This window comes from Oncorhynchus nerka, unplaced genomic scaffold (genome assembly GCF_034236695.1).
Source record: "Oncorhynchus nerka isolate Pitt River unplaced genomic scaffold, Oner_Uvic_2.0 unplaced_scaffold_755, whole genome shotgun sequence".
Lineage (NCBI taxonomy): Eukaryota > Metazoa > Chordata > Actinopteri > Salmoniformes > Salmonidae > Oncorhynchus > Oncorhynchus nerka.
In genome coordinates, this window is record NW_027040456.1 from 164518 (window position 1) to 186799 (window position 22282).

At 46.7% G+C, this 22282-nt stretch overlaps 2 protein-coding genes across 2 annotated transcripts in view; both read left to right on the forward strand.

Annotated features, from left to right (window-relative positions):
• Positions 1–14798, forward strand: part of LOC135571122 (coiled-coil and C2 domain-containing protein 1A-like) — a 64198-nt gene extending 49400 nt beyond the window's left edge. The window contains exons 13-17 of the mRNA XM_065016924.1: positions 4527–4664; positions 4820–4946; positions 5633–5709; positions 5787–5834; positions 9702–14798. Coding sequence (XP_064872996.1) covers positions 4527–4664; positions 4820–4946; positions 5633–5709; positions 5787–5834; positions 9702–9734 — 423 coding nt within the window. The 3' untranslated portion in view covers positions 9735–14798. The remainder of the gene's footprint in view (positions 1–4526; positions 4665–4819; positions 4947–5632; positions 5710–5786; positions 5835–9701) is intronic.
• Positions 14799–17831: 3033 nt separating this feature from the next.
• LOC135571130 (methylthioribose-1-phosphate isomerase) overlaps positions 17832–22282 on the forward strand; it is a 39644-nt gene continuing 35193 nt past the window's right edge. The window contains exons 1-3 of the mRNA XM_065016928.1: positions 17832–18186; positions 20258–20481; positions 21375–21544. Coding sequence (XP_064873000.1) covers positions 18055–18186; positions 20258–20481; positions 21375–21544 — 526 coding nt within the window. The 5' untranslated portion in view covers positions 17832–18054. The remainder of the gene's footprint in view (positions 18187–20257; positions 20482–21374; positions 21545–22282) is intronic.

A 22282-nucleotide genomic window follows, 5' to 3' on the forward strand; every position in this document is an offset into this window, starting at 1 on the left:
TACAGAGTTAACATGTTATATTAATACCAGTCTCTGTCAGTTAACATGTTATATTAATACCAGTCTCTACAGAGTTAACATGTTATATTAATACCAGTCTCTGTCAGAGTTAACATGTTATATTAATACCAGTCTCTGTCAGAGTTAACATGTTATATTAATACCAGTCTCTGTCAGAGTTAACATGTTATATTAATACCAGTCTCTGTCAGAGTTAACATGTTATATTAATACCAGTCTCTGTCAGAGTTAACATGTTATATTAATACCAGTCTCTACAGAGTTAACATGTTATATTAATACCAGTATCTGTCAGAGTTAACATGTTATATTAATACCAGTCTCTACAGAGTTAACATGTTATATTAATACCAGTCTCTACAGAGTTAACATGTTATATTAATACCAGTCTCTGTCAGTTAACATGTTATATTAATACCAGTCTCTGTCAGAGTTAACATGTTATATTAATACCAGTCTCTACAGAGTTAACATGTTATATTAATACCAGTCTCTACAGAGTTAACATGTTATATTAATACCAGTCTCTGTCAGAGTTAACATGTTATATTAATACCAGTCTCTGTCAGAGTTAACATGTTATATTAATACCAGTCTCTGTCAGAGTTAACATGTTATATTAATACCAGTCTCTGTCAGAGTTAACATGTTATATTAATACCAGTCTCTACAGAGTTAACATGTTATATTAATACCAGTATCTGTCAGAGTTAACATGTTATATTAATACCAGTCTCTACAGAGTTAACATGTTATATTAATACCAGTCTCTACAGAGTTAACATGTTATATTAATACCAGTCTCTGTCAGTTAACATGTTATATTAATACCAGTCTCTGTCAGAGTTAACATGTTATATTAATACCAGTCTCTACAGAGTTAACATGTTATATTAATACCAGTCTCTACAGAGTTAACATGTTATATTAATACCAGTCTCTGTCAGAGTTAACATGTTATATTAATACCAGTCTCTGTCAGAGTTAACATGTTATATTAATACCAGTCTCTGTCAGAGTTAACATGTTATATTAATACCAGTCTCTGTCAGAGTTAACATGTTATATTAATACCAGTCTCTACAGAGTTAACATGTTATATTAATACCAGTCTCTGTCAGAGTTAACATGTTATATTAATACCAGTCTCTGTCAGAGTTAACATGTTATATTAATACCAGTCTCTGTCAGAGTTAACATGTTATATTAATACCAGTCTCTGTCAGAGTTAACATGTTATATTAATACCAGTCTCTACAGAGTTAACATGTTATATTAATACCAGTCTCTACAGAGTTAACATGTTATATTAATACCAGTCTCTACAGAGTTAACATGTTATATTAATACCAGTCTCTGTCAGTTAACATGTTATATTAATACCAGTCTCTGTCAGAGTTAACATGTTATATTAATACCAGTCTCTACAGAGTTAACATGTTATATTAATACCAGTCTCTACAGAGTTAACATGTTATATTAATACCAGTCTCTGTCAGAGTTAACATGTTATATTAATACCAGTCTCTGTCAGAGTTAACATGTTATATTAATACCAGTCTCTGTCAGAGTTAACATGTTATATTAATACCAGTCTCTGTCAGAGTTAACATGTTATATTAATACCAGTCTCTACAGAGTTAACATGTTATATTAATACCAGTATCTGTCAGAGTTAACATGTTATATTAATACCAGTCTCTACAGAGTTAACATGTTATATTAATACCAGTCTCTACAGAGTTAACATGTTATATTAATACCAGTCTCTGTCAGTTAACATGTTATATTAATACCAGTCTCTGTCAGAGTTAACATGTTATATTAATACCAGTCTCTACAGAGTTAACATGTTATATTAATACCAGTCTCTACAGAGTTAACATGTTATATTAATACCAGTCTCTGTCAGAGTTAACATGTTATATTAATACCAGTCTCTGTCAGAGTTAACATGTTATATTAATACCAGTCTCTGTCAGAGTTAACATGTTATATTAATACCAGTCTCTGTCAGAGTTAACATGTTATATTAATACCAGTCTCTACAGAGTTAACATGTTATATTAATACCAGTCTCTGTCAGAGTTAACATGTTATATTAATACCAGTCTCTGTCAGAGTTAACATGTTATATTAATACCAGTCTCTGTCAGAGTTAACATGTTATATTAATACCAGTCTCTGTCAGAGTTAACATGTTATATTAATACCAGTCTCTACAGAGTTAACATGTTATATTAATACCAGTCTCTACAGAGTTAACATGTTATATTAATACCAGTCTCTACAGAGTTAACATGTTATATTAATACCAGTCTCTGTCAGAGTTAACATGTTATATTAATACCAGTCTCTGTCAGAGTTAACATGTTATATTAATACCAGTCTCTACAGAGTTAACATGTTATATTAATACCAGTCTCTGTCAGTTAACATGTTATATTAATACCAGTCTCTGTCAGAGTTAACATGTTATATTAATACCAGTCTCTGTCAGAGTTAACATGTTATATTAATACCAGTCTCTGTCAGAGTTAACATGTTATATTAATACCAGTCTCTGTCAGAGTTAACATGTTATATTAATACCAGTCTCTGTCAGTTAACATGTTATATTAATACCAGTCTCTACAGAGTTAACATGTTATATTAATACCAGTCTCTGCAGAGTTAACATGTTATATTAATACCAGTCTCTGTCAGTTAACATGTTATATTAATACCAGTCTCTGTCAGAGTTAACATGTTATATTAATACCAGTCTCTGTCAGAGTTAACATGTTATATTAATACCAGTCTCTACAGAGTTAACATGTTATATTAATACCAGTCTCTGCAGAGTTAACATGTTATATTAATACCAGTCTCTGTCAGAGTTAACATGTTATATTAATACCAGTCTCTACAGAGTTAACATGTTATATTAATACCAGTCTCTGTCAGTTAACATGTTATATTAATACCAGTCTCTACAGAGTTAACATGTTATATTAATACCAGTCTCTGTCAGAGTTAACATGTTATATTAATACCAGTCTCTGTCAGAGTTAACATGTTATATTAATACCAGTCTCTGTCAGAGTTAACATGTCATATTAATACCAGTCTCTACAGAGTTAACATGTTATATTAATACCAGTCTCTGTCAGAGTTAACATGTTATATTAATACCAGTCTCTGTCAGAGTTAACATGTTATATTAATACCAGTCTCTGTCAGAGTTAACATGTTATATTAATACCAGTCTCTGTCAGTTAACATGTTATATTAATACCAGTCTCTACAGAGTTAACATGTTATATTAATACCAGTCTCTACAGAGTTAACATGTTATATTAATACCAGTCTCTGTCAGAGTTAACATGTTATATTAATACCAGTCTCTGTCAGAGTTAACATGTTATATTAATACCAGTCTCTGTCAGAGTTAACATGTTATATTAATACCAGTCTCTGTCAGAGTTAACATGTTATATTAATACCAGTCTCTGTCAGTTAACATGTTATATTAATACCAGTCTCTACAGAGTTAACATGTTATATTAATACCAGTCTCTACAGAGTTAACATGTTATATTAATACCAGTCTCTGTCAGAGTTAACATGTTATATTAATACCAGTCTCTGTCAGAGTTAACATGTTATATTAATACCAGTCTCTACAGAGTTAACATGTTATATTAATACCAGTCTCTACAGAGTTAACATGTTATATTAATACCAGTCTCTGTCAGAGTTAACATGTTATATTAATACCAGTCTCTGTCAGAGTTAACATGTTATATTAATACCAGTCTCTGTCAGAGTTAACATGTTATATTAATACCAGTCTCTGTCAGAGTTAACATGTCATATTAATACCAGTCTCTACAGAGTTAACGTGTTATATTAATACCAGTCTCTGTCAGTTAACATGTTATATTAATACCAGTCTCTACAGAGTTAACATGTTATATTAATACCAGTCTCTGTCAGTTAACATGTTATATTAATACCAGTCTCTGTCAGTTAACATGTTATATTAATACCAGTCTCTGTCAGAGTTAACATGTTATATTAATACCAGTCTCTGTCAGAGTTAACATGTTATATTAATACCAGTCTCTACAGAGTTAACATGTTATATTAATACCAGTCTCTGCAGAGTTAACATGTTATATTAATACCAGTCTCTGTCAGAGTTAACATGTTATATTAATACCAGTCTCTACAGAGTTAACATGTTATATTAATACCAGTCTCTGTCAGTTAACATGTTATATTAATACCAGTCTCTGTCAGAGTTAACATGTTATATTAATACCAGTCTCTGTCAGAGTTAACATGTTATATTAATACCAGTCTCTGTCAGAGTTAACATGTTATATTAATACCAGTCTCTGTCAGTTAACATGTTATATTAATACCAGTCTCTGTCAGAGTTAACATGTTATATTAATACCAGTCTCTGTCAGAGTTAACATGTCATATTAATACCAGTCTAACTGAAGTCCCCCCCCCAGGGCCCCTCTCCTCGCTCCAAACCAAAGAGTGACAATGGGAGGAACAAGCAGTCTAACCAGTCCAGCCACTCTCCTCCCCAGTATAAACTCCACAGTTTCAGTCTACTGCACTACGATAAGGAGAGACTGGAGAGACAGGTGTGTTTTCATTCTCTCTTCTTCTCTGTCTATCTTTCATTTTCCTCTCCTCGTCTCCGTGGGAACGTTTACTCTAGATCTGTTCAGAATTGGAGGTAGCCAATCTATGCTGTGATTGGTCTAAGATGATGTCAATCACCCTGTGTGTCCGTCAGATTGGTGATTACAGGAAGAGTAGGCGGGATCCTCCGTCTGACCTGGTACAGCAACACAAGGAGGTCACACACAGGCTGCAGTGGCAGAAAGCCCAGCTAGAGAGAGGCTCCCCTACTCTACTGTCAGGTAACACAGACACACACACACACACACACACAGGCTGCAGGGGCAGAAAGCCCAGCTAGAGAGAGCCTCCCCTACTCTACTGTCAGGTAACACAGACACACACACACACACACACAGGCTGCAGTGGCAGAAAGCCCAGCTAGAGAGAGCCTCCCCTACTCTACTGTCAGGTAACACACACACACACACACACACACACAGGCTGCAGTGGCAGAAAGCTCAGCTAGAGAGAGGCTCCCCTACTCTACTGTCAGGTAACACAGACACACACACAGACACACAGACACACACACAGAGACACAGACACACACACAGGCTGCAGTGGCAGAAAGCCCAGCTAGAGAGAGGCTCAACATACTCCTCTATATATTTATCTCTGTCCCTCCCTCCCTCAATCCATCCATCTCTCTCTCCCTCCATCCATCTCTCTCTCCATCTCCATCATCTCTCTCTCTATCTCCATCCATCCATCCATCCATCTCTCTCTCTCTCACTCTATCCCTCTCTCGCTCCCTTAATCCATCTCTCTCTCTCCATCTCTCTCGCATCTCCCTCACTCCATCCATCTCTCTCTCATCTCCCTCCCTCCATCATGTCTCTCTCTCTCTCATCTCCCTCCCTCCATCATGTCTCTCTCTCCCCGTCTCTCTCTCTCTCTCTCTCTCTCTCTCTCTGTCTCTCTGTAGAGTATGAGAATATTTTGCAGCGTTTTGCCCAGGGCCTTGCTGAGTCAGTGAAGAGGTTTTCCAGCCAAGGCAACAGGGTGAGCAAAGGGTCAGGGTTGTGTGTTTGTGTTACAGCGTGTTTGTCTGTGTGTAACGTGTCCCTCTGCCTATTCAGGATGCTGCTAAGGACGCTCTAGGACGGCTGAAGATGGTGGAGACTGAGGTAAACACTGTTATATACAGACAGTGTTAGGTACACCACCTCGTACACCGACATGGTCAGCTCCTACAGACAGTGTTAGGTACACCACCTGGTACACCGACATGGTCAGCTCCTACAGACAGTGTTAGGTACACCACCTGGTACACCGACATGGTCAGCTCCTACAGACAGTGTTAGGTACACCACCTGGTACACCGACATGGTCAGCTCCTACAGACAGTGTTAGGTACACCACCTCGTACACCGACATGGTCAGCTCCTACAGACAGTGTTAGGTACACCACCTGGTACACCGACATGGTCAGCTCCTACAGACAGTGTTAGGTACACCACCTGGTACACCGACATGGTCAGCTCCTACAGACAGTGTTAGGTACACCACCTCGTACACCGACATGGTCAGCTCCTACAGACAGTGTTAGGTACACAGGTACACCACCTGGTACACCGACATGGTCAGCTCCTACAGACAGTGTTAGGTACACCACCTGGTACACCGACATGGTCAGCTCCTACAGACAGTGTTAGGTACACCACCTGGTACACCGACATGGTCAGCTCCTACAGACAGTGTTAGGTACATCACCTCGTACACCGACATGGTCAGCTCCTACAGACAGTGTTAGGTACACCACCTGGTACACCGACATGGTCAGCTCCTACAGACAGTGTTAGGTACACCACCTCGTACACCGACATGGTCAGCTCCTACAGACAGTGTTGGGTACACCACCTGGTACACCGACATGGTCAGCTCCTACAGACAGTGTTAGGTACACCACCTCATACACCGACATGGTCAGCTCCTACAGACAGTGTTAGGTACACCACCTGGTACACCGACATGGTCAGCTCCTACAGACAGTGTTAGGTACACCGACATGGTCAGCTCCTACAGACAGTGTTAGGTACACCACCTGGTACACCGACATGGTCAGCTCCTACAGACAGTGTTAGGTACACCACCTGGTACACCGACATGGTCAGCTCCTACAGACAGTGTTAGGTACACCACCTGGTACACCGACATGGTCAGCTCCTACAGACAGTGTTAGGTACACCACCTGGTACACCGACATGGTCAGCTCCTACAGACAGTGTTAGGTACACCACCTGGTACACCGACATGGTCAGCTCCTACAGACAGTGTTAGGTACACCACCTGGTACACCGACATGGTCAGCTCCTACAGACAGTGTTGGGTACACCGACATGGTCAGCTCCTACAGACAGTGTTGGGTACACCACCTCGTACACCGATATGGTCAGCTCCTACAGACAGTGTTAGGTACACCACCTCGTACACCGACATGGTCAGCTCCTACAGACAGTGTTAGGTACACCACCTGGTACACCGACATGGTCAGCTCCTACAGACAGTGTTGGGTACACCACCTCGTACACCGACATGGTCAGCTCCTACAGACAGTGATGGGTACACCACCTGGTACACCGACATGGTCAGCTCCTACAGACAGTGTTAGGTACACCACCTGGTACACCGACATGGTCAGCTCCTACAGACAGTGTTAGGTACACCACCTGGTACACCGACATGGTCAGCTCCTACAGACAGTGTTAGGTACACCACCTGGTACACCGACATGGTCAGCTCCTACAGACAGTGTTAGGTACACCACCTCGACATGGTCAGCTCCTACAGACAGTGTTGGGTACACCACCTCGTACACCGACATGGTCAGCTCCTACAGACAGTGTTAGGTACACCACCTGGTACACCGACATGGTCAGCTCCTACAGACAGTGTTAGGTACACCACCTCGTACACCGACATGGTCAGCTCCTACAGACAGTGAGCCACCTGTCCAGGGCTTGATATATGCAGGCAGACAGGCATCGAGGCATTCAGTTACTGTTCCATTGAACGTTACAATGGGCAAAACTAGTGACCTAAGAGACTCTGAGCGTGGTATGATCGTTGGTGCCAGGTACACCGGATACAGTGTCTCAGAAACGTCCCTCTGTAATGGTGGGGGATCCATGGCCCCATCCTGCCTGGTGTCAACGGTACAGACTGGGGGTGTAATGGTGGGGGGATCCATGGCCCCATCCTGCCTGGTGTCAACGGTACAGACTGTGGGTGTAATGGTGGGGGATCCATGGCCCCATCCTGCCTGGTGTCAACGGTACAGACTGGGGGTGTAATGGTGGGGGGATCCATGGCCCCATCCTGCCTGGTTTCAACGGTACAGACTGGGGGCGGTGGTGTAATGGTGGGGGATCCATGGCCCCATCCTGCCTGGTGTCAACGGTACAGACTGGGGGTGTAATGGTGGGGGATCCATGGCCCCATCCTGCCTGGTGTCAACGGTACAGACTGGGGGTGTAATGGTGGGGGATCCATGGCCCCATCCTGCCTGGTGTCAACGGTACAGACTGGGGGTGTAATGGTGGGGGATCCATGGCCCCATCCTGCCTGGTGTCAGCGGTACAGACTGGGGTGTAATGGTGGGGGATCCATGGCCCCGTCCTGCCTGGTGTCAACGGTACAGACTGGGGCGTAATGGTGGGGGGATCCATGGCCCCATCCTGCCTGGTGTCAACGGTACAGACTGGGGTGTAATGGTGGGGGATCCATGGCCCCATCCTGCCTGGTGTCAGCGGTACAGACTGGGGGTGTAATGGTGGGGGGATCCATGGCCCCATCCTGCCTGGTGTCAACGGTACAGACTGGGGGTGTAATGGTGGGGGATCCATGGCCCCGTCCTGCCTGGTGTCAACGGTACAGACTGGGGGCGGGGGTGTAATGGTGGGGGGATCCATGGCCCCATCCTGCCTGGTGTCAACGGTATAGACTGGGGGTGTAATGGTGGGGGGATCCATGGCCCCATCCTGCCTGGTGTCAACAGTACAGACTGGGGGTGTAATGGTGGGGGGATCCATGGCCCCATCCTGCCTGGTGTCAGCGGTACAGACTGGGGGTGTAATGGTGGTGGGATCCATGGCCCCATCCTGCCTGGTGTCAGCGGTACAGACTGGGGGTGTAATGGTGGGGGGATCCATGGCCCCATCCTGCCTGGTGTCAGCGGTACAGACTGGGGGTGTAATGGTGGGGAAATGTCTTCCTGTCACACGTTAGTAACGATTCCACGCCCCAAAGAAGTTAGGCTGTTCTGGCGGCAAAGGGGGCTCTGACCTGGTACTAGATGGATATACCTAATAATCTGTACATATGAGTGTATATATGACTGTATGTCTGAGTTTACACAGGCAGCCCAATTCTGATCTTTTTACTTTTTATTAGCAAAAGATCTGATCTGACTGGTCAAAATAAAAATACAAAAAATACCAATTAGTGTCAAAAGATCAGAACTGACTGCCTGTTTAAACAGCCTGTATTCATCGGACCACATCGTGTATACGAGCACCATGTGATGTGTAATATCATTTAGTTTGAATTGTATCTGACACCTACCCCTTGCCCTCCTCTCTCCCAATCTCCTTCTCTCCCTCACCTCCTCTCATTTCCTCCCTCACCTCCTCTCTCTCCTCTCCTATCCTCCCTCACCTCCACTCCTTTCCTCTCTCACCTCTCCTATCCTCCCTCACATCCACTCCTTCCTTCCTTCCTTCCCTGCCTCACCTCTCCCTCTTTCTCTCACTCTCATCTCCACTCCTTCTCTCCCCATCTCTTCTCACTCCCCTTCTCCTCTCCCCATCTAATTTTTCCTCCCTCTCTCCTTCCCTCTCTCTCTCTCCCTCCCTCCTCCCCTCTCTCTCTCTCTCTCTCCCCATCTCATTTTTTCCTCCTCTCTCTCTCCCTCCCTCCCCCTCTCTCTCTCTCTCTCCCCATCTCATTTTTTCCTCCTCTCTCTCTCTCTCTGTCTCTCTCTCTCCATTCGTCAGTTGGAATCTCTCAAGAGGAAACGCCTGGTCTGAGAAGAGGAGGACAGAGGGACTGGAGAGTTGTCTGGAGTACTGTTATGTTACTCACACAGACACAGCCAATCACCTTCAACATCTTCCTGCCGCTCCTCTGCTCCTCTCTGCCTCCTCCACTAATGTTCTTCCTTTTACTCTGTTCTTTACTTTGTATTGTCATTCATTCAATCAGTTAGGAAGAAGAACCCGTTTGAGTAAAACAGGGCTGCCTCCCAAATGGCACCCTATTCCCTATATAGTGCACTACTTTAGACCAGGGCCCATAGGGACTAATATAGGGAATAGGGCACCATTGAGATACACGGCAGAATGGAATCCTGTGAGATTGATAGTGACATGAAGACAGAATGCAGGGCAGGACAGAGAAAGGCTTATTTGCACTTGAAAACACTACAGATTATTACCAAAACCCTGCCGCCTTCACTATAGTCTTTAAAGTCCTTCAATGGGTCTCTCTCTTTCTCTCTGTTCAGAGAGTGGTGTGTGTAACTCCTGGTCTCCGCATTGTGTGTGTGTGTGTGCGTGCGATGTTAATGAGCTTAATCTAATCTGTCTGCTCCACTATTCCCAGATTACTGTAATATGACCCGTTTGGTGCCGTGTGATATGGGAACTACACGGAAACGGGAACTATATCCCATAATGAGGGATTAGCTAACACTGGTGTCGCCATGGAGACGTCTCATTCAGGGAAGTGAGGAGAGGAGGTACCCCAGGGGTTAAATTGAAGAGGACAGGATTAGAATTCGTGTAGAACAGACCAGTAGCTGTAAAACCCACGGGATTATCTGTGAATTGGGATAGAGGTTCTCTATTCATTGTAATGCTATGGTGCGGAGTCTGGGAGCCCGTTTAAAAGGACCCCTCTTATAGGACCATATTTAGCCTATTGTGATGTCATCAATTAGGCTTGCGTCATGTCACTATGACGTCATCAGTTAGAATGTCCATCACCACATTGTGAAGTCATCAGTTAGAGGGTGTGTTCCTCTGTTCAGACGTTGCTGACGCCAGATCTTACATCGCCTGGATAGGTATTTTACAGATCAGCTAAACACATCACATGTTAAAGCAATCTGGTGCAACCAGTGGTTGATGCATGTGACATCTGAGCAGAGAGACGCAACCAGAATGATTAACAAAGGATCGCTTCATCTGGTTGTGATGTCATCAGTTGGAATGTTCTACAAAGGGCTACATCCAATTATGATGTCAGAATCCCAGAATAAAGCACTATGAGTAAACTGTCACTATACCCTGAATCAGAACCTGAAGCAGATACAGTATGTGACTTCACCCGTGTCCAAGCTGGCCTGATGTCGGCCCCAAATCCTACAGGGATCCTCTAAGAATGAGAAGAAGAGGCTTCAGTGCACTTCCTGTTCCTCGTTCCGAATGTCATGGGCAGGAAATGCGCGCTTTACTTCTTACTGACTTCCAGACAGGCAGAGAGAGGGACAGACGGGCAGAGAGAGGGACAGACGGGCAGAGAGAGGGACAGACGGGCAGAGAGAGGGACAGACGGACAGAGAGAGGGACAGACGGGCAGAGAGAGGGACAGACGGGCAGAGAGAGGGACAGACGGGCAGAGAGAGGGACAGACGGGCAGAGAGAGGGACAGACGGACAGAGAGAGGGACAGACGGACAGAGAGAGGGACAGAGAGAGGGACAGACGGGCAGAGAGAGGGACAGACGGACAGAGAGAGGGACAGACGGGCAGAGAGAGGGACAGACGGACAGAGAGAGGGACAGACGGGCAGAGAGAGGGACAGACGGGCAGAGAGAGGGACAGACGGGCAGAGAGAGGGACAGACGGGCAGAGAGAGGGACAGACGGACAGAGAGAGGGACAGACGGGCAGAGAGAGGGACAGACGGGCAGAGAGAGGGACAGACGGGCAGAGAGAGGGACAGACGGGCAGAGAGAGGGACAGACGGACAGAGAGAGGGACAGACGGGCAGAGAGAGGGACAGAGAGAGGGACAGACGGGCAGAGAGAGGGACAGACGGGCAGAGAGAGGGACAGACGGGCAGAGAGAGGGACAGACGGACAGAGAGAGGGACAGACGGGCAGAGAGAGGGACAGACGGGCAGAGAGAGGGACAGACGGACAGAGAGAGGGACAGAGGGGACACAGGCAGAGCTTGTCAGAGGGGACACTGTTTAGTCAGTGTGGTTTGGTCATGGTGGGCCGGAGACCACAGCTGCCTATAGTGTTGAGGTCAGCCCCTTTTCTCAGATTTTGGGTAGAGAAAGGAGGTCTCCTCCTGTACCCCTCTATATACCCAGACACCCTGAGGTCTCCTCCTGTACCCCTCTATATACCCAGACACCCTGAGGTCTCCTCCTCTACCCCTCTATATACCCAGACACCCTGAGGTCTCTTCCTGTACCCCTCTATATACCCAAACACCCTGTGGTCTCCTCCTCTACCCCTCTATATACCCAGACACCCTGAAGTCTCCGCCTCTACCCCTCTATAGACCCAGACACCCTGAGGTCTCCTCCTCTACCCCTCTATAGACCCAGACACCCTGAGGTCTCCTCCTCTACCCCTCTATAGACCCAGACACCATGTGGTCTCCTCCTCTACCCCTCTATATACCCAGACACCCTGAGGTCTCCTCCTCTAACCCTCTATAGACCCAGACACCCTGAGGTCTCCTCCTCTACCCCTCTATATACCCAGACACCCTGTGGTCTCCTCCTCTACCCCTCTATATACCCAGACACCCTGAGGTCTCCTCCTGTACCCCTCTATATACCCAGACACCCTGTGGTCTCCTCCTCTACCCCTCTATAGACCCAGACACCCTGAGGTCTCCTCCTCTACCCCTCTATATACCCAGACACCCTGAGGTCTCCTCCTCTACCCCTCTATATACCCAGACACCCTGAGGTCTCATCCTCTACCCCTCTATATACCCAGACACCCTGAGGTCTCCTCCTCTAACCCTTTATAGACCCAGACACCCTGAGGTCTCCTCCTCTACCCCTCTATATACCCAGACACCCTGTGGTCTCCTCCTCTACCCCTCTATATACCCAGACACCCTGTGGTCTCCTCCTCTACCCCTCTATATACCCAGACACCCTGTGGTCTCCTCCTCTACCCCTCTATAGACCCAGACACCCTGAGGTCTCCTCCTGTACCCCTCTATATACCCAGACACCCTGTGGTCTCCTCCTCTACCCCTCTATATACCCAGACACCCTGTGGTCTCCTCCTCTACCCCTCTATATACCCAGACACCCTGAGGTCTCCTCCTCTACCCCTCTATATACCCAGACACCCTGAGGTCTCCTCTACCCCTCTATAGACCCAGACACCCTGGGTTCTCCTCCTCTACCCCTCTAAAGACCCAGACACCCTGAGGTCTCCTCCTCTACCCCTCTATATACCCAGACACCCTGGGGTCTCCTCCTGTACCCCTCTATATACCCAGACACCCTGAGGTCTCCTCCTCTACCCCTCTATATACCCAGACACCCTGAGGTCTCCTCCTCTACCCCTCTATATACCCAGACACCCTGAGGTCTCCTCCTCTACCCCTCTATATACCCAGACACCCTGAGGTCTCCTCCTGTACCCCTCTATATACCCAGACACCCTGAGGTCTCCTCCTCTACCCCTCTATAGACCCAGACACCCTGAGGTCTCCTCCTCTACCCCTCTATAGACCCAGACACCCTGAGGTCTCCTCCTCTACCCCTCTATAGACCCAGACACCCTGAGTAGCCTACTGTAGTGTGATCTGTCTCTGTATCCACAGCATCTGAGTTGGAATGCTGATCCAGGATCAGGTTCCAACCTGTCCATATAATCTGATTCATTATGAGCTAAAAGGCTAAACTGATCCTACATTATGAATCACCCATCACTAGATCTACTCTGAGAAGCTTTGAGGATACAAGCCGAGTCCCCCAGTCCTGGTGGCTAAACTGATCCCAGATCAACACTGCTGCTCTGAGAAGCTTTGTGGAAACAGGCCCAGTCCCCCAGGCCTGGTGGCTAAACTGATCCCAGATCAACACTGCTGCTCTGAGAAGCTTTGTGGAAACAGGCCCAGTCCCCCAGGCCTGGTGGCTAAACTGATCCCAGATCAGCACTGCTGCTCTGAGAAGCTTTGTGGAAACAGGCCCAGTCCCCCAGGCCTGGTGGCTAAACTGATCCCAGATCAGCACTGCTGCTCTGAGAAGCTTTGTGGAAACAGGCCCAGTCCCCCAGGCCTGGTGGCTAAACTGATCCCAGATCAGCACTGCTGCTCTGAGAAGCTTTGAGGATACAGGCCCAGGCCTGGTGGCTAAACTGATCCCAGATCAGCACTGCTGCTCTGAGAAGCTTTGTGGAAACAGGCCCAGTCCCCCAGGCCTGGTGGCTAAACTGATCCCAGATCAACACTGCTGCTCTGAGAAGCTTTGTGGAAACAGGCCCAGTCCCCCAGGCCTGGTGGCTAAACTGATCCCAGATCAACACTGCTGCTCTGAGAAGCTTTGTGGAAACAGGCCCAGTCCCCAGTCCTGGTGGCTAAACTGATCCCAGATCAGCACTGCTGCTCTGAGAAGCTTTGTGGATACAGGCCCAGTCCCCCAGGCCTGGTGGCTAAACTGATCCCAGATCAACACTGCTGCTCTGAGAAGCTTTGAGGATACAGGCCCAGTCCTGGTGGCTAAACTGATCCCAGATCAACACTGCTGCTCTGAGAAGCTTTGAGGATACAGGCCCAGTCCCCCAGGCCTGGTGGCTAAACTGATCCCAGATCAACACTGCTGCTCTGAGAAGCTTTGAGGATACAGGCCCAGTCCTGGTGGCTAAACTGATCCCAGATTTTTGTTTTGTTTGTTTTTTATGTTAAAAACATGTATCCATTGTTGGCAATCAGTCAGAAAAGACCTGTTAATATATTATATATACAGCATTGACTATGGCTCTATTTTTAAATGAAGAACGTGTGTGTGTCTAAAGGTGGTGGATAATGAACTATTAACTGGCATTATAATGATGTGGTCAAATGTCTTGGGAGGGGAATCATGGATGGATTAAAATACCAGAATGAATTAAGCCTGTATATTGTGTTTAATTTATTTGTGAGTGTGAGAGTGAGTGTGAGAGTGAGAGAGTGAGTGTGAGAGAGAGAATAAATAAATAAATACCGGTGGTGTTTCCAGACACCAGTATTGCCTACATCACCTCTCTAGACTGACTATAGTATATAGCTCAGTATACAGCTAGTCAAGTCTCTATAGACTATAAATCAGTATATCGCTCCAGAGAGGACTATAGTACAGTCTATACAGAGGGCTATAGTAGTCTGCAGAGGGCTATAGTACAGTCTATACAGAGGGCTATAGTAGTCTGCAGAGGGCTATAGTACAGTCTACAGAGAGGGCTATAGTACAGTCTATACAGAGAGGACTATAGTACAGTCTATACAGAGGGCTATAGTAGTCTGCAGAGGGCTATAGTACAGTCTATACAGAGGGCTATAGTACAGTCTATACAGAGAGGGCTATAGTACAGTCTATACAGAGGGCTATAGTACAGTCTATACAGAGAGGACTATAGTACAGTCTATACAGAGGGCTACAGTACAGTCTATACAGAGGGCTATAGTACAGTCTATACAGAGAGGACTATAGTACAGTCTATACAGAGGGCTACAGTACAGTCTATACAGAGGGCTATAGTACAGTCCATACAGAGGGCTATAGTACAGTCAGTTTATACAGAGGGCTATAGTACAGTCAGTTTATACAGAGGGCTATAGTACAGTCTATACAGAGGGCTATAGTACAGTCAGTCTATACAGAGGGCTATAGTACAGTCTATACAGAGGGCTATAGTACAGTCTATATAGAGAGGACTATAGTACAGTCTATACAGAGGGCTATAGTACAGTCTATACAGAGAGGACTATAGTACAGTCTATACAGAGGACTATAGTACAGTCTATACAGAGAGGACTATAGTACAGTCTATACAGAGGGCTATAGTACAGTCTATATAGAGAGGACTATAGTACAGTCTATACAGAGGGCTATAGTACAGTCTATATAGAGAGGACTATAGTACAGTCTATACAGAGGGCTATAGTACAGTCTATATAGAGAGGACTATAGTACAGTCTATACAGAGAGGACTATAGTACAGTATATATAGAGAGGACTATAGTACAGTCTATACAGAGGGCTATAGTACAGTCTATATAGAGAGGACTATAGTACAGTCTATACAAAGACGACTATAGTACAGTCTATACAGAGGGCTATAGTACAGTATATACAGAGGACTATAGTACAGTCTATACAGAGAGGGCTATAGTAGTCTATATAGAGAGGACCAAAGTACAGTCTATATAGAGAGGACTATAGTACAGTCTATACAGAGAGGACTATAGTACAGTCTATACAGAGGACTATAGTACAGTCTATATAGAGAGGACTATAGTACAGTCTATACAGAGGACTATAGTACAGTCTATACAGAGAGGGCTATAGTACAGTCTATACAGAGAGGACTATAGTACAGTCTATATAGAGAGGACTATAGTACAGTCTATATAGAGAGGGCTATAGTACAGTCTATACAGAGGACTATAGTACAGTCTATACAGAGAGGACTATAGTACAGTCTATACAGAGAGGACTATAGTACAGTCTATACAGAGGACTATAGTACAGTCTATACAAAGAGGACTATAGTACAGTCTATACAGAGAGGACTATAGTGCAGTGAGGACTATAGTACAGTCTATACAGAGAGGACTATAGTACAGTCTATACAGAGAGGACTATAGTACAGTATATACAGAGAGGACTATAGTACAGTCTATACAGAGAGGACTATACAAAGAGGACTATAGTACAGTCTATACAGAGGACTATAGTACAGTCTATACAGAGAGGACTATAGTACAGTCTATACAGAGAGGGCTATAGTACAGTCTATATAGAGAGGACTATAGTACAGTCTATACAGAAGACTATAGTACAGTCTATACAGAGAGGACTATAGTACAGTCTATACAGAGAGGGCTATAGTACAGTCTATACAGAGAGGACTATAGTACAGTCTATACAGAGAGGACTATAGTACAGTCTATACAGAGAGGGCTATAGTACAGTCTATACAGAGAGGACTATAGTACAGTCTATACAGAGAGGACTATAGTACAGTCTATACAGAGAGGACTATAGTACAGTATATACAGAGAGGACTATAGTACAGTCTATACAGAGAGGACTATACAAAGAGGACTATAGTACAGTCTATACAGAGGACTATACAAAGAGGACTATAGTACAGTCTATACAGAGGACTATAGTACAGTCTATACAGAGAGGACTATAGTACAGTCTATATAGAGAGGACTATAGTACAGTCTATACAGAAGACTATAGTACAGTCTATACAGAGAGGACTATAGTACAGTCTATACAGAGGGCTATAGTACAGTCTATACAGAGAGGACTATAGTACAGTCTATACAGAGAGGACTATAGTACAGTCTATACAGAGAGGACTATAGTACAGTCTATACAGAGAGGGCTATAGTACAGTCTATACAGAGGACTATAGTACAGTCTATACAGAGAGGGCTATAGTACAGTCTATACAGAGAGGTTTATTATGTTGTATATAGCTCAGACTGTAGCGCTAGTCTAGTCTGTACAGTATAATCTGTCTAGCTCTATAGCTGCAGAGAGAGGACTAGACAATGGCTTCAGTATGTTCCTTCGTTCTCCCTAAACCCCGAGATGAGAGGGGGCTGCAGCCTGCTCCGTTGTTGAAGGGTAAGAAAGAGCACCGGCTCAACTCCTCCAGTTACGCTAATACATTTGATCTGAACGCTACGTGTCTACAAACAAAACAGAGGGCAGAGAGGGAGAGAAGAGAGAAGAGGGGGAGAAGAGAGAAGAGGGGGAGAAGGGAGGGAGAAGAGAGAAGAGGGGGAGAAGGGAGAAGAGAGAAGAGAGAGAGAAGAGAGAAGAGAGGGAGAAGGGAGGGAGAAGAGAGAAGAGAGAAGAGGGGGAGAAGGGGGAAGAGAGCAGGCCTGTCACCGCTGAAAAAGAGCGCGCGAGAGGTGGGCGTGGACAAAGTTCGGAAAGGCAGGGTCGGTTTCCTGCCGGGGTAAAGCACGTGGTTCCGTATGTGTGTCAGACATAGGTTTTCTGAGCTCCCCCTCTCTTTTTCCCCCCCAGACAGTTAATATTCATTTTCCAGCACTTTTATCCTCTACCAACCCACGACGATTCGAAACGACAACCGGGAGGAGTGTGTGTGTGTTGTGCTATCTGATCCATCTCGTTCGCGGGTCATGACGCTCGAGGCGATCCGTTACCGGGCCGGGTCTCTGCAGATTCTTAACCAGCTGCTCCTACCGCAGGAGACTGTGTTCGACGAGGTCCGCACAGTGCAGGACGGCTATGAAGCGATAAAGTCCATGAAGGTAAGAAATATCACTCTCTGTCTTCTCCCTCGTTCGTTTCCTGTCCGATTCCACGCTCACTACGTGTCACCTCCCCGTGTGTGTGTGTTTCTAGTTAGCAGTGTTTCCACCACAGTGTGTGTAGCTATGCTGACTACGGGTGTCTTTGTGTCAGACAGGGTGGGTATTTAGTGTGAGCTGTGCACCCTGCCCTCGGTTCTGTCACAGAGCATATCTGGGCGGTATTGTGCGAAGGGCTTGTGGCCTGTGACAGGCTCTTTGTTGAAGTCCAGGGCCTGTGTGTTTTGACCGTCCCTGCTATTTCCACCGATTACTACCGTCCGCAGCGCCGTATTGCATGGAATAGCGGCCCCGGTGTGGACGCTCGAGGTTGGATCACACACACAGTGTGTCACTCGTTCGTTTTAACCGGCCCGGTTTCTCAATTTAACGTGATCCTAAGTGACAATGGATCCAATTATTTATTTACCGTTTAACGTTAACCCGTGCCACCGACAAAACCACCGTGCCAGGTATCCGCACCCACCCATGAAAACGCCCACCCCCTTCGCTCCCTTTATCTTGCTCTCACTGTAAAGATTGTCTATGCATTATTAATGACCGACTCCCGGGGTTTTGTTCGCTCCTGCAGTCGGTGCTCTGCCGCTTGTTGACTCCTTTTATTAGTGTTTGGCGACGGCTTTTATCAGAGCGGTTCTGATGAGGAGAGGTGTTTTGTTGATCGTCAAATAGACTAGTTCTCTTATCTTTTTATTCTTCATAATAAACCTCCTTCCATTGATACAGACACCCTCTCTTCATCTCCCTCTTTGTCTCTCTCACACACACACACTGAGATACTCTCCATCTGAGCATCAGTCCAACTTCAGACCTGTGATGGAACGCCTCTTAAACAGTATGATGTCGTCATGGTGATAGTAATGGTAGTGTCTCTGGGGATGGATGATACCAAGCTGCCGCTGATCTCACACACTGGTGACGTCACACACCACTACTCACTGTCCTGCTGTCTGTGTGTCCTGACTATCGCCCTGCTTTGTGTCGGCAGGTAGCCTGGTGGTTAGAGGGTTGGGCGTGTGTGTACAGTCCTGTCTGGTATAGCCTGCATACGATCCTGTCTGGTATTGCCTGCATACGGTCCTGTCTGGTGTTGTCTGCATACGGTCCTGTCTGGTATTGCCTGCATATGGTCCTGTCTGGTATTGCCTGCATACGGTCCTGTCTGGTATAGCCTGCATACGGTCCTTTCCTGTCTGGTATTGCCTGCATACGGTCCTGTCTGGTATTGCCTGCATACGGTCCTGTCTGGTATTGCCTGCATACGGTCCTGTCTGGTATAGCCTGCATACGGTCCTGTCTGGTGTTGCCTGCATACGGTCCTGTCTGGTATAGCCTGCATACGGTCCTGTCTGGTATAGCCTGCATACGGTCCTGTCTGGTATAGCCTGCATACGGTCCTGTCTGGTATTGCCTGCATACGGTCCTGTCTGGTATTGCCTGCATACGGTCCTGTCTGGTGTTGTCTGCATACGGTCCTGTCTGGTATAGCCTGCATACGGTCCTGTCTGGTGTTGCCTGCATACGGTCCTGTCTGGTATTGCCTGCATACGGTCCTGTCGGGTGTTGCCTGCATACGGTCCGGTCTGGTGTTGCCTGCATACGGTCCTGTCTGGTATTGCCTGCATACGGTCCTGTCTGGTATAGCCTGCATACGGTCCTGTCTGGTATAGCCTCGTACTGCATAGTTTCAGTCTTCTGGACAGGAGAGTTCTAGAGGAGTGTGGGGGTTCCAGCAGGCGAGGAGAGATGGGAGGAGACAGGTGTATGATAAAGACCAATGAGAGAGTTCGATAGACACACAGGTCCTCCCTCTCTGGTTTACCTGGAGGATTACAAGAAATGTTCAAAGGCTCAATTCCAATATGATGTCTGGTTCCCTCTCCATTCCCCCCCCCCCCCATTCCTTCTCCATCCCTCCATTCCCTCTCCATTCCCCCCCCCCCCCATTCCTTCTCCATCCCTCCATTCCTTCTCCATTCCTTCTCCCCCTCCTTTCCTTCTCTCCCTCCAGGTACGGGGGGCTCCTGCCATCGCCATCGTAGGCTGTCTGAGCCTGGCAGTGGAGCTGCGCGCAGGTGCCGGGGGCAACGACCCTGTGACCTTCATCCGGGAGTCTCTGTGTCACCTGACTTCTGCAAGACCCACAGCCGTCAATATGGGCCGGGCCGCCCGAGAACTGATGGAGTTTGCCGAGAACGAGAGCATGGAGAAAAACCCAGAACAACTCACAGAGAGGTATGGAGAGAGGGATGGATGTAGGGAGGGAGGGATGGATGTAGAGGGGGAGGGATGGATGTAGAGGGATAGAGAGAGGGATGGATGTAGGGAGAGAGAGAGGGTGCGATGAATGTAGAGAGAGAGGGATGGATGTAGGGAGAGAGAGAGGGTGCGATGAATGTAGAGAGAGAGGGATGGATGTAGGGAGAGAGAGGGTGCGATGAATGTAGAGAGAGAGGGATGGATGTAGGGAGAGAGAGAGGGTGCGATGAATGTAGAGAGAGAGAGATGGATGTAGGGAGAGAGAGAGGGTGCGATGAATGTAGAGAGAGAGGGATGGATGTAGGGAGAGAGCGAGGGGGAGACCCAGAGAGAGCGAGGGGAAGACCCAGAGAGAGCGAGGGGAAGACCCAGAGAGGTAGAGAGAGGGAGACCCAGAGAGGGAGACCCAGAGAGGGAGACCCAGAGAGAGAGAGAGGGAGACCCAGAGAGAGAGAGGGAGACCCAGAGAGAGAGAGGGAGACCCAGAGAGAGAGAGGGAGACCCAGAGAGGGAGACCCAGAGAGAGAGAGGGAGACCCAGAGAGAGTGAGGGAGACCCAGAGAGAGTGAGGGAGACCCAGAGAGAGTGAGGGAGACCCAGAGAGAGTGAGTGGAAGACCCAGAGAGAGAGAGAGGGAGACCCAGAGAGCGAGGGGGAGACCCAGAGAGCGAGGGGGAGACCCAGAGGGAGAGGGAGAGAGAGAGAGGGGGAGACCCAGAGAGGGAGAGGGAGACCCAGAGAGAGAGAGAGGGAAACCAGACAGTCAGAACATGAAAGTGGACTAAACTAAAGAGTAGATCAGAAGTTGAAAAGGGAAGACTGCTTTATGACAGACACTCCCTCTCCTCTAATCCCCGCCCATTCTGCAGTGTGATTGGCTGGATCGAGGAGATGCTGGAGCGGGATGTCAATGACAACAAGAAGATCGGTAACTACGGAGCTCAACACATCCTGTCTGGTGTTCCCCGAGACTCTGTCACTATCTTAACTCACTGCAACACCGGGTCACTGGCCACGGCAGGATACGGCACCGCACTGGGTAAGACAGAGTGTCTCTGTGCTCTAGTACCAGACTATAACCAGTGTGTCTCTGGGCTCTAGTACCAGACTATAACCAGTGTGTCTGGGCTCTAGTACCAGACTATAACCAGTGTCTCTGGGCTCTAGTACCAGACTATAACCAGTGTCTCTGGGCTCTAGTACCAGACTATAACCAGAGTCTCTGGGCTCTAGTACCAGACTATAACCAGTGTGTCTCTGTGCTCTAGTACCAGACTATAACCAGTGTCTCTGTGCTCTAGTACCAGACTATAACCAGAGTGTCTCTGTGCTCTAGTACCAGACTATAACCAGAGTGTCTCTGTGCTCTAGTACCAGACTATAACCAGTGTGTCTCTATGCTCTAGTACCAGACTATAACCAGTGTCTCTGGGCTCTAGTACCAGACTATAACCAGTGTCTCTGGGCTCTAGTACCAGACTATAACCAGTGTCTCTGGGCTCTAGTACCAGACTATAACCAGTGTCTCTGGGCTTTAGTACCAGACTATAACCAGAGTCTCTGGGCTCTAGTACCAGACTATAACCAGTGTCTCTGGGCTCTAGTACCAGACTATAACCAGTGTCTCTGGGCTCTAGTACCAGACTATAACCAGTGTCTCTGGGCTCTAGTACCAGACTATAACCAGTGTCTCTGGGCTCTAGTACCAGACTATAACCAGTGTCTCTGGGCTCTAGTACCAGACTATAACCAGAGTCTCTGGGCTCTAGTACCAGAC